General features: G+C 46.6%; 1 protein-coding gene across 3 annotated transcripts in view; it reads right to left on the bottom strand.

The window, feature by feature from the left end:
• The window catches only part of LOC144506945 (spectrin beta chain, non-erythrocytic 1-like), a 266820-nt gene that overhangs the window by 142640 nt on the left and 110810 nt on the right, over nucleotides 1-13370 (bottom strand). For all 3 annotated transcript variants that reach the window (XM_078233354.1, XM_078233356.1, XM_078233357.1), the window contains exons 8-11: nucleotides 12089-12201; nucleotides 9410-9597; nucleotides 5845-5962; nucleotides 2195-2353 (exon numbers count right to left, since the gene is read on the bottom strand). In XM_078233354.1, the coding sequence (XP_078089480.1) occupies nucleotides 2195-2353; nucleotides 5845-5962; nucleotides 9410-9597; nucleotides 12089-12201 (578 nt within the window). The remainder of the gene's footprint in view (nucleotides 1-2194; nucleotides 2354-5844; nucleotides 5963-9409; nucleotides 9598-12088; nucleotides 12202-13370) is intronic.

The raw sequence follows: 13370 nt of genomic DNA, 5'->3' as shown, positions 1-13370 counted from the left end.
CGTCTGTGTGTGCACGTGTTCTGTATGTGTGTGCGTGCGTGTTCATGTTTGTGTGCACACATGTTCTTTGTGTCTGTGTGCGTGTGTTATGCACACGTGTATTCAGTGTGTCTGTGTGTGTGCATGTGTGCGTCTGTGTGCACACATGTTCTGTGTATGTGCATGTGTTGTGTGTGAGCGCATTTGGGTGTGTCTGTGCATGTGTCTGTGTGGACGTGCACATGTATGTGTGTGTTTAACATTATATGACAAATTATACACAGTTTTGCAATTTGCTACTCAAGTACCTTGGTGCAAATGTAAGTCACTTGTCTAGCGGCTGGTAACCACACAGAATTTTACATCTTTAACGCCAGCCTTTGAAGCCCAGAGTATCACTCATGTGTCAAAATAAAAGGAAGCTATCAATTATGGATGAGGTAGCATGCTGAGTTCAACCCAGCTATCCCGTCCTGGGAGCTCTGTTGTGAAGAAGCAGGCAATTCATGTCATAAGACCATCTTAAGGTCACATGCAAAGCCAGTTGGGGGTGGCATGAAGTCACATCAATCCCAGACTTCACCTGGTTACACTCAGCATTTGCCGAGTTATGAGAACAAACAGTTTGTCTGCGACAAACGATGTGTGCCCTGAGGAGAAGTCTGGATCTGAAACTTGGGAGGGAGTAACACAGATCTATAAAGCATGCTCGCAGGTCTATAGTTCAGTGTACACCATTTTTACACGACCTTTCTCAACTATCTGCCACGGCATGGCCAGAATTTTTTTTTTATTCATCATGGGACATGGGCATCGCTGGCTGGCCAGCGTTTATTGCCCATCCCTAGTTGCCCTTGAGAAGGTGGTGGTGAGCCGCCTTCTTGAATCGCTGCAGTCCACGTGCTGTGGGTTGACCCACAATGCCGTTAGGAAGGGAATTCCGGGATTTTGACCCAGCGACTGCGAAGGAACGGCCGATATATTTCCAAGTCAGGATGGTGAGCGGCTTGGAGGGGAACTTGCAGGTGGTGGCGTTCCCATGTATCTGCTGCCCTTGTCCTTCCAGGTGAAAGTGGTCATGGGTTTGGAAGGTGCTGTCTAAGGATCTTTGATGAATTGCTGCAGTGCATCTTGTATCTTTACGCCAACCCTCCCCTCGGTAGGTTCTGAGGAGTATGGGGGGGGGGGGCGGGCAGTGAAATTGCATGGAGTGGGTTCTCTCTGGGTTCTCTCTGGGTTAGAGATGGGACACATTCATCAGAAGTCCCCTTGTAACAGGGAGCGCCCTCCACTTTAAGGGAGGTGGTGGCACAGCGGTCCTGTGACTGGACTGGTATCTAAAGACCCAAGGCAAGACCTGAGGATCCGGGTTCAAATCTCACCATGACAGATGGTGAAATTCTAAAACAAAGAAAATCTGTAATTAAAAAGTCCAGTGATGACCATAAAACCACTGCTGATAATCAGAAAAACCTATCTGGCTCACTAATGTCCTTCAGGGAAGGAAATATTCCGTCCTTACCCAGTCTGACCTACATGTGACTCCAGACCCACAGCGATACGGTTGACTCTTAAATGTCCCCTGGAAGGCCATAAATGCTGGCCCAGCTAACGACGTCCACATTCTGTGAATGAATCAAAGGCCCAGTGGCCTCTGGACCTGCATCCCCGCTCCCCCCCCGGCCTAATCCCCGAGACCCCAATTAACCCCCCCCACCTTGTGATCCCCTCCACCCCAGGCATTCCCTAATCTCCCCACTTTGGCACCCCTGCCACTTAATTTGTCCTCTGGTTCCTGGGACTTGGTGCGAGGCAGCTTCCTGCAGTGCCGCTTCCAGCCACCGCAGCGCTGTGCATGGAGGGACTTGAGAACTGCCAGCCAATCCAATTGGCCGACAATCTCCAAGACGGGACATCCTCCTGAGTGAGGGGCCGAAGTCCCACCCATCTACGCTCGTCAGGGCGTAAAGTGGCAGCAGGGCTGCTGAAATCAGATGTGTTCCCCGCCGATTCTTTGGATGGTGGGGGCTCATCCTAAAGGTTCACGCTCATGTCTCAAGTTTGGCTTTTATTGGACATGGCAAGATTTGAACATTTCCATGGTTGAATAGGCAAAATGAAAATTGAAAAGATCTTTCAATACCTGAGTGACAATGCTGCATATGTTAGTATGTGCATGCGAGTTTTCCCACGATAAAACAAAATGGTTCTTTACCTGCGAGACCAGCCGCTGATTCTCACACAACCACGTCTCTCTCATCAGGGCCTTGCGGTCAAACCGGCGCGCCAACTGCTCCAGTTTCTCCTGTCTGATCAGTTCGTTTCTGAGGACTAGCTCACGTTCGTGCTCTGCTTTCTCCAGCTGTTCCCAGCCCTATCCCGAACCACCAGATACAAAAGGTCACAAATAATGAGATGTTGAGGTGATGCATCTTAAAGAACAAGAACATTTCCTTCACACAATAACAGAAAACTGCTGGAAAATCTCAGCAGGTCTGGCAGCATCTGTGGAGAGAGAGTTGAGCCAACATTTCGAGTCTAGATGACCCAAGTAAGTTTATTTATTAGTCACAAGTAGGCTTACATTCACGCTGCAATGAAGTTACTGTGAAAGTCCCCTAGTCACCACACTCCGGTGCCTGTTCGGGTACACTGAGGGAGAATTTAGCATGGCCAATGCACCTAACCTTCACATCTTTGGACTGTGGGAGGAAACTGGAGCACTCGGAGGAAACCCATGCAGACACAGGGAGAACGTGCCAACTTCACACAGACAGTGACCCATGCCCAAAATTGAACCCAGATCCCTGGTGCTGGTGAGGCAGCAGTGCTGACCACTGTGCCACCATGCCGACCCTTCGTTCAGCTCTGACGAAGAGCCATCTAGACTCGAAACGTTGGCTCTATTCTCTCTCCACAGATGCTGTCAGACCTGCTGAGATTTTCCAGCGTTTTCCTGTTTTTGTTTCAGATTCCAGCATCCACAGTATTTTACATTTAAGAACATTTCCTTAGCTGAAGCGACGTAGATAGAATTTAGTGCAGTTATTGCAGTTGGAACTCTCCATAGAATCATAGAGTTCCTAAAGTTCTGAAGTGCATGCTATGGGCATGAACCTGATGACATTCCCAACAAGCGGTGCGTAAAATCAGTTGTGTTCTTGCCGGCGGGAATGCAACTTCCAGATCTTGAGCCCCGCCGGCAACCTCACAGAGTGAACACGGGATCACGGTTTCGCCCAATGTTTGCAAAATGGGCAATTAGGGATGGACAATAAACTCTGGCCTTGTCAGCGATACACACGTCTCAAGAGCAAATTAAAAAATAACTTCGGCTACTACCAGAGGACCACCCAGTGCATGGTGGTCCAGGGAGGTGGTGGCACAATGGTCTTACGACTGGGTCCAAAGACTCAAGCAAAGACCTGAGGATTCGGGTTCAAATCCCACCATGGCAGATGATGAAATTCTAAAATAAAAAATCTGGAATTAAAAAGTCTAATGATGACCATGAAACCACTTTGATTATCAATAAAAACCCATCTGGTTCACTAATATCCCTCAGGGAAGGAAATCTGCCATCCTTACCAGGCCTGGCCGACATGTGACTCCAGATACACAGCAAAGTGATTGACTCTTAAATGTCCTCTGGAAGGCAATTAGGGATGGGCAATAAATGCTGGCCCAGCCAGCGATGCCCACATCCTCTGAATGAATAAAAGGCCCAGTGGCCTTTGACCTGCATCCCCGCCCTAACCCCCAATACTCTGTATCAATATCAACCGTTGCTCCATAGCACAGGTGACAACACATTTCAGTGCAGGTGATGCACTTTGAGACATCTGCAAAGATGCCATATAAACGGCAACTATCATTCGACAGGAGCTAAACAAATAAAATTGGAGGAAAATGGACAAAGTCCATGATTGAAAAGTTAAGAACATTTTCAGAATGAATTTAAAAATGAATTCATCCGACACAGTGCACTTTCTCCTGTGACTGAAATAATATCTAAGTTCATAAGATATAGGAGCAGAAATAGGCCATTCGGCCCATCGAGTCTGCTCCGTCATTCGATCATGGCTGATACGCTCCTCATCGCCATTTTCCTGCCTTTTCCCCATAACCCTTCAACCCATTACCAATTAAAAATCTGTCTAACTCCTCCTTAAATTTACTCACTGTCCCAGCATCCACCGCACTTTGGGGTAGCGAATTCCACAGATTCACAACCCTTTGGGAGAAGTAGTTTCTCCTCAACTCTGTTTTAAATTTACTGCCCCTTATCCCAAGACTATGACCTCTCGTCCTAGAATGCCCCACAAGAGGAAGCATCCGCTCCACATCTACTTTATCCATACCTTTTATCATCTTGTATACCTCAATCTGATCTCCCCTCATTCTTCTAAATTCCAGAGAGTGTCGGCCTAAACTGTTCAATCTCTCTTCATACGGCAAACCCCTCATCTCTGGAATCAATCTAGTGAACCTCCTCTGAACTGCCTCCAATGTCACTACATCTTTCCTCAAATACAGAGACCAAAACTGTGCGCAATACTCTAGGTGCAGCCTCACCAATGCCTTGTATAGTTGCAACAATACTTCCTTACCTTTATATTCTATTCCTTTAGCTATAAATGCCAACATTCCATTCGCTACATTGAAAAAGAAAACTTTTCAAAAGCATTGCAACCAAAAGTTGCTTTCCAACATATTGAACCTAAAACTGAATTTTTGAATGAAACATTGATGACTCCAATTCATGCATCAGCAAACTACAGATAGCAAGGAACATTAAGATACTCCTCATTTCTATAACCCCTCCCCAAATGTCTGTTTAAATGAATGCCAAGTCCCGGCTGCTCTTCTGTACTGCTGTATCAGACAGTCTCCATAACTGGCAGTGTCACGTCACCCAGGAGAATAGCACAGGGATTAAATTTTTCTTTATTCTATCATGGGATGTGGACATCACTGGCTGGGCCAGCATTTGTTGCCCCTCCTTAACTGCTCTTGAACTGAGTGGCAATTAAGAGTCAATCACATTGTTGTGGGTCTGGCGTCACATGTAGGCCAGACCACGTAAGGATGGCAGATTTCCTTCCCCAAAGGACTTTTTTTTAAAATTAGCCACAAGTAGGCTTACATTCACAGCGCAATGAAGTTACTGTGAAAATCCCCGAGTTGCCACACTCCAGCATCTGTTTGAGTACACAGAGAGAATTTAGCATGGCCAATTCACCGAACCCGCTCATCTTTGGACTGTGGGAGGAAACTGGAGCACCCGGAGGAAACCCACGCAGACACGGGGAGAACGTGCAAACTCCACACAGACAGTGACCCAAGCCGGGAATTGAACCCAGGTCCCTGGCACTGTGAGGCAGCAGTGCTAACCAATGTACCGCCCATTAGTGAACCAGATGGGTTTTTCCGACAATCGACAATGGTTTCATGGTCACCAGTAGATTCTTAACTCCAGATACTTTTTATATTGAATTCAAATTCCAACATCTGCCGTGGCGGGATTCGAACCCGGGTCCCCAGAACATTAGCTGAGTTTCTGGATTGATAATCTAGCAATAATACAACTAGGCTATCACCTCCTCAAAGAATTTTACAACAACGGTCATCATTAGACTTTTAAATTCCAGATTATTGAATTCAAATTACACCCTTTGCCACAGTGGGATTCGAACCCGGGGTCCTGGAGAAGTACTACTGGGTCTTTGGATACTAGTTCAGCGACAGTACCACTGTACCACCGCCTCCCCGGAATCCAACCAACAGTTAAAATGCTTAAAGACGCCTGGGTGTAGCTGCTTTCTCAAACAGATTGCAGGGTTGTGAAGTGAGGAGCGCTCTTACCCTGTTGATGTCGGAGATGAGCTTGCCCTCATGCGGTGTATACACCTTCTGGTTGTTAGCTCTCATCCTGCTCTGGATGGAGAACAGCAGCACCTCGAGGTTACCCTTCTCCTGGAACCTGTCGGGGGGGGGGGATAGACGTTCCACTTAGTTTTCGTGCAATTCAAAAGACACCGTGGCATATAAAAACTAAACAGCCGCAAGTCAACATTCTGAAACTGGTGTAACACTCTGGAAATGAAACATTAATCGCATCACAGAGGAGGGAACGCACAACACTTTGGAAAAGGCTTTTCATCCGTTGTTTCAGCGAGATGCCAAAGCAAAGCTGCCCAGCTAGGCTGGTTACGATTTGTTATTGTTCAAGTCTATTTTTAGGCACCCATATGATTTAGTATTTCAACAGTTATGCAGTGCAGACTTTTACAGTTCAAATCTTGGATCTTCCACAGAACCAGACTTGCCTTTCAACAGAGTAAAAGTGCTGTTTCAAAATAGGCAACACCGAATTATAGAATCCCTACAGTGCCGAAGGAGGCCATTCGGCCCATCGAGCCTGCACTGACTAAGTCCCACCCAGACCCCCATAACCCCACATATTTACCTTGCTAATCCCTCTAACCTACACATCCCGGGGCAATTTAGCATGGCCAATGCACCTAACCTGCACATCTTTGGAGTGTGAAGGAAACCGGAGCACCCGGAGGAAACCCACGCAGACACGGGGAGAACATGCAAACTCCACACAGACAGTAACCCCAGCCGGGAATCGAACCCGGGTCCCTGGAGCTGCGAGGCAGCAGTGCTAACCACTGTGCCACCGTGCCGCCCCACTCGTTTATCTAAGAGTGCTGGAATGCTAAGCAAAAATGTTTTTTAATGTTAAACTGGTTAATAATCTTTACCGTTAGGGATTTTGCTCCCACAGCGCTGCACCGACAGGTAGGCCCCAGGCTGTTTTTGAACTTGTCTGCATGATGGAGGTTAGCATTACCGGAAGGACAGCTGGTGGCGAGCGCCAAGTGTCAGAAAGTCATCACCTGTGCGGCGGGAGGGTCACAGGGGAACAGTGCGGGGAGAGGGTTTATGGCTCGCTCCCCGGGATCTGGGGAGGATTCGATGGCTGGAAGTCCCGAAAGATGAAGTGACGGACGTTATGAGGTGGCAGGCAAAACAAGTGATCTGCTATCACAATGCCTGCTGTTGTTGCTGGCAGAAGTAATCGAGAGGCGCGCAGTTGGAAAGAACTGAGACGGGTAATGAGAGTCAAAGCAATCAACAATGTAATCACATGGGGGAGGCTGGATTTCTGACCGGGGCAAGAGGAAAGTTCCCTCTTTTCCCTTCCCCATTATAAATGATATCCAAAATTCCACATTCAGCTACATTAACAATTTAAGCTTCAACAAAGATCCACAGAATCATAAAATCCCTACAGCGCAGAAGGAGGTGGAGACGCCGGCGTTGGACTGGGGTGGGCTCAGTAAGAAGTCTCACAACACCAGGTTAAAGTCCAGCAAGTTTATTTGGAATCACGAGCTTTCGGAGTGCTGCTTCTTCATCAGATGATTAACATCTGATGAAGGAGCAGCGCTCCGAAAGCTCGTGATTCTAAATAAACCTGTTGGACTTTAATCTGGTGTTGTGAGACTTCTTACAGTGCAGGAGGAGGTCATTTGGCCCATCGAGTCTGCACCGACAACAATCTCACCCAGGCCTTAACCCCATAACCCCACTAATCCCCCTGACACCGAGAGGCAGTTTAGCATGGCCAATCCACCTAACCCGCACATCTTTGGACTGTAGGTGGGAACCAGAGCACCCGGAGGATACCCACGCAGACACGGGGAGAACACACATATAGACAGTCACCTGAGGCCAGAATTGAACCTGGGTCCCTGGCGCTGTGAAACAGCAGTGCTAACCACTGTGTCACCGTGCCGCCCTTAAGAATCCACCGCATAGGGCTAGAACCACAGGACCATTGAATCCCTACAATGCAGAAGGAGGCCATTCGGCCCATTGGATCTGCATTGACTCTCCAAAAGAGCATCTTACCCAGGCCTACCTCATGGCTCGATCCCCTTGACCCCACACATTTACTGTGGTTAATTCATCTAACCGACACATCCTGGGGCATGGAAGGGCAATTTAGCATTGCCAATCCACCCATCCAGCACATCTTTGGAGTGTGGGAGGAAACTGGAGCACCCAGAGGAAACCCACGCAGACATGGGGAGAATGTGCAAACTCCACACAGACAGTCCTTCGAGGCCGGAATTGAATCCGAGGCCTTGGCGCTGTGAGGCAGCAGTGCTAACCAGTGTGCCACCTGATTGACAAGTGACTCACCTACCAGCAATCTCTATCAATCACCACTCATACAAAACTTTGATGTACTTCCCCTCATCCTCACAGTGGAAGCTTCACACTCAAAGCTCACAGAATGCCAGCTATTCAACCATGACAACCATGTCACCCAAAGAAACCGCGCACCACTCGCTGTTTGACTTTGGATTGGGCCGTTACATTTTTGTGATCCAGCCCAGAGACCATGCATTCCTACCTTATCTTCCTACACTGTCCCTGCCCCTGCAGCTGTGGGGCGTGGAATCAATTGGTGGGATCTTTTTATTGCAAAGGTCTCCAAGAAGATCATCCGCAACTTGCACACCCCTGGGAACCCGAGTGGTCCAACTGACCATCGGGGCACCCGGCAGAACAACCCTTGACATCTTAGCTGGAATTTTACCACCCACCATAGAGCTGGAGCGGGCGAGGGACGGACAATGGAAATGTCTGTTGACCTCGGGCGGGGTTTTACAGTTTCGGGACGATCGAGACCGTAAAATCCCACTCCTTGTTTTGCACAAGAATTGTGTACCCGGGTCTGGGAGTTGCTTAACCTGTCATCACCTCCGCCCATCCCTCGTTGCCCTTGTTCAGAGGGCAGTTAAGAGTCAAGCACATTGCTGTGGTTCTGGAGTTACATATAGGCCAGACCAGGTAAAGATGGCAGATTTCCTTCCCTAAAGGACAGTAGTAACCCAGATGGGTTTTTCCAACAATCGACAATGGTCATTGGTAGATTCTTAATTCCAGGTATTTTTTATTGAATTCAATTTCCACCATCTGCCGTGGCGGGATTCGAACCCGGGTCCCCAGAACATTAGCTGAGTTTCTGGATTAATAATCCAGCGATAATACCACTAGACCATCGCCTCCCACTTAAGTAACTAATCAAGAGAGTACTAACATGTTCGTATGTAATTCCTTTGCAATTTTAACAGAGCCCATTTATTTTGGATGGGTGAATTTAATTTAAACTTTGAACAGGGGAATGCCAATCAAATACATCAATGTGTTGATATGGGGTCACACCGAAGTAAGTCATTTAATAGTCTAGCGATAATACCACTAAGCCATCATTCTCAATGAAGACGCACTTAATCATTCCACGGCACAATGGCAGGGCTAAAAACATAAAAGGTAGTCAGAGAACAGAAATCATTGAAAGATTTATTCCCAGATTTAAGTTTACGGCAAGTCCCCTCCTGCAACTTACTTGGAAGGTTTTTCCACTGTGCGGTAGGTGTTGAAGACCTGCAGTTGTTGTTGCACTCCAGTCAACGAGTTGGCAAACTTCCGACTGTTGAGGACAATGATGGTCTGCTCGATCCAGGTCAGTAGGTCCGAAGCCAATTCTTCGTACTTGTCGATCATCTTCTGGGTTTCAATTGCATTGTCCAGCACCTGGATAAAGAGAAAGAACAATGATGGATACCTTGAGTTCTTAAATCCCTTCCAATACACCGGAACTGCACCAGTTCGATCCAAATGAACATCATGTGCTGTTCTGGGGCTGAGGTAGCGATCTGTCCCACTCTTTCTTAATCATGGAAAAAAGCTAGTTTCTAAAATAAGGACACGCAATAAACAAGAGCGAGCAGCCCTTAAACATGGTGTAAGAAATCGCAGATCCCACGTGCTCAGCTCACATTAAGTTGGTTGCATATTCCAAATAACACTTGGCTTAATCATAAATGAAAGAATTTGGGGGGAAATTTTCCCGATTCCCGTGGCAGGGGCGGAACATGCAGAGGTTCCATGACCTCGGGCAGGATTTTCCAGGTTTGGGGTGAGCGCGGATGGAAAATCGAAGACAAAGAAGTTACATTCTCAAAATCCCAGAATGTTGCAAAACTGCTTATTTCCTTGCTATGATTTGTTTGAACGGGATTGGGGGGATGGGGGGGGGGGGGGGGGGGGAGAACATGGTCGATGTAGTGTACAAGAGGGCCTTACTCTATATTATTTCTGTACGAGTGTGTTCTCAGAATACTTATTGTACCGCTATCCTTACTGGAGAAGTGCGAGGTGACCTTTGGGAGAGATTGAGATCAGGCTTTGAGCTCTGAAGATATTGGGCAGGGTTTTACAGTCTCGCGCGGGCGAAACCGGAAATTCCCGCCCGAGGACAACAGAGATTTTCGTTGTCAGAACCTCACCCGCTCCAATTTCATGGCGGGCAAGGTGGTAGAGTTCCATTGTCTATTTATAACTATACCTGGAACCGCTTGGACAAAAATTGCGATAGATTTATTATTATAATGACTGTTCAACTAACTAAAATTAATCAAATAATCTTTCAGCACAGAAGGAGGCCATTCAGCCCATTGTTCCTTTGCCGGCTCCTTGAAACAGCAATCCAATTAGTCCCATATCCTGACTCTATTCCAATCTCCCTGCAATTTTTTTGCTTTACAAGTAAATATCCAATCCTTTTTGAAAATCGAGTGGATGAGGGGGAGCCAGTGAATGTGGTTTATTTAGATTTTCTGAAGGCTTTCGACAAGAGATTAGCGTGTAAAATTAAAGCTCATGGGATTGGGGGTAGTGCGTTGAGATGGATAGAAAATTAGTTGGCAGACGGGAAACAAAGAGTAGGAATAAACAGATCATTTTCTGAATTGCAGGCATTGATAGTGGGTACCGCGGGGATCAGTGCTGGGACCCCAGCTATTTACAATGTGAATGAGATGAGAGTAGAATCATAGAAACCCTACAGTGGAGAAGGAGGCCATTTAGCCCATTGAGTTTGCACCAGCAGAAATCCTACCCCAGACCCTATCCCCAGAACCCCACACATTTACCCCGCTAATGCCTCTAATCTACACATCCTGGGACACTAGGGAGCAATTTAGCATGGCCAATCAACCTAACCCACACATCTTTGGACTGTGGAGGAAACCCACGCAGACACGGGGAGAATGTGCAAACTCCACACGGGCAGTGACCCAAGCCAGGAATCGAACCCGGGTCTCTGGAGCTGTGAGGCAGCAGTGCTAACCACTGTGTCACCCCAAGGATACTAAATGTAATATCTCCAAATTTGCAGATGACACAAAACTAGGTGGGAGAGTGAGCTGTGAGGAGGATGTAGAGAGGTTTCAGTGTGATTTGCACAAGTTGAGTGAGTGGGCAAATGCATGGCGGATGCAGTATAATGTGGATGAAGTTTTCCAGTTAGGTGCATTGACCCAAACAGACACCGGAGAGTGGCGACTAGGGGAATTTCACAGTAACTTCATTGCAGCGCTAATGTAAGCCTTACTTGTGACAAATAAATAAACTTTAAAACTTTAAACCTTTGGTAGCAAAAACAGGAGGCCAGATTATTATCTGAAAGGTTATAGATTGAGATTGGGTGTCCTTGTAAACCAGTTGCTGCAAGTTCAGGTGCAGGTGGTAAAGAAGGCAAATGGTAAGCTGGCCTTCATAGCGAGAGGTTTCCAGTACAGGAGCAGGGATATCTTGCTGCAATTATACAGGGCCTTGGTGAGGCCACACCTGAAATATTGTGTGCGGTTTTGGTCTCCTTATCTGAGAAAGGATGTGCTAGCTATGGAGGGGATGCAGCGAAGGTTTACCTTACTGATACCTCGGATGACGGGACTGATATATGAGGAGAGACTGAGTCAGTTAGAATTACATTCACTGGCATTCAGAAGGATGAGGGGAAACTTATAAATTTCTAACAGGGATAGATAGGATAAATTCAGGAAGGATGTTTCCAATGGCGGGGAATCCAGAACCGGGGTCACAGTCCAAGGATAAGGGGTAAACTATTTAAAAGTGGGTGTCGGCAGAGCAAATTTCTCATTAACATTCTGAAAAAGCGGTGAGATTGTACCTGCTCCGAAGGAATTGGCTATTTAAACAAACAATTCTATGTAACACCGACCTTTCCGATCCTTTTCCCCTCCACTGCCAATGCTTTCATCTTTGAGAAGTAATGATAAAATGCCACCACGTAGGTAATGATTGATTTCTCATCCGGATTCTCTGTAAATACATCTGTGAGGAGGAGAAACGTGAGAATTCTTTCTTAATCAGGCATCGCTCTGTGCCAAAGAAAGGAGAACATTTTTATCACGGCATCGGGCACAGTATGCACTATTCCATTTTGGAAATCCAAAGGCGCATTTTATTCCGAACCTGGTCAAACAATGTTTGCCTGGCAAAAAACTTCACCTTCGAAATATATTAAATAAATCCTCTTGTTGCTGTGGTTAGTTGCAAAATAACACCAATTAGAAAGGACAGAACTATTAATGCTATATTGATTATAGTCTTAAGATACACAGGTGAAGTACAATGTTTAATTAAATCATGATTTAATTTCATTTCAAATCTTTGTAGTATATAACCAGCTGTTAATTTTCCTCATGTTGGGTAAGATTGGTTATGTGTCTCTCTCTATCTCCCATCTGTCAGCTGCGACTGTCTATTAACCCCTTCTACAAACCCCCCCTTCTGGCCGATTGGCTAACAGCAATACAAGGCCAAAAAATAATTAAGTAAACTTTGTTTGTGCAATTTTCTCTCTTCTCCTCAATTGTTTGGGCTGCATGGTGGCACCCCAGTGGTTAGCACTGCTGGTTCACAGCGCCAGGGACCAGGGTTCAATTCCCGGCTTGGGTCACTGTCTTTGCGGAGTTTGCACATTCTCCCTGTGTCTGCATGGGTTTCCTCCGGGTGCTCCGGTTTCCTCCCACAGTCTGAAAGATGTGCGGGTTAGGTGCACTGGCCCCCAACAGGTGCTGGACTGTGGCGAATAGGGGAATTTCACAGTAACTTCATTGCAGTGTTAATGTAAGCCTTACTTGTGACTGATGAATAAACTTTACTTTAAATCAATGTGTTATTGCATCTTAATTGGTTTTTGTTGATGCCAAAACAATATAAGATATTAGTAATTCAATTATTATTGCACTTATGACGAACCTAGAGCACATATAAAGAAAGATTGCTGGGACACAAGGAAGCAGACATCTATAATGCTGCATCCTGTAAATAAGCCTATAAGCGAGCTACAAAGAAACCCAACACTGCAGAAGGAGGCCATTCGGCCTATCGAGTCTGCACCGACAACAATCCCACCCAGGCTCGACCCCCCGCTAAATTACCCTGCTAATCCCTCTAATTTATCTCATCCCGGGATACCAAGTGGCAATTTGGCATGG

The sequence above is a fragment of the Mustelus asterias genome, chromosome 18, assembly GCF_964213995.1.
Source record: "Mustelus asterias chromosome 18, sMusAst1.hap1.1, whole genome shotgun sequence".
Lineage (NCBI taxonomy): Eukaryota > Metazoa > Chordata > Chondrichthyes > Carcharhiniformes > Triakidae > Mustelus > Mustelus asterias.
Note: the sequence above shows the minus strand (reverse complement) of the source record. Positions and strands in the feature narration are given on the sequence as shown.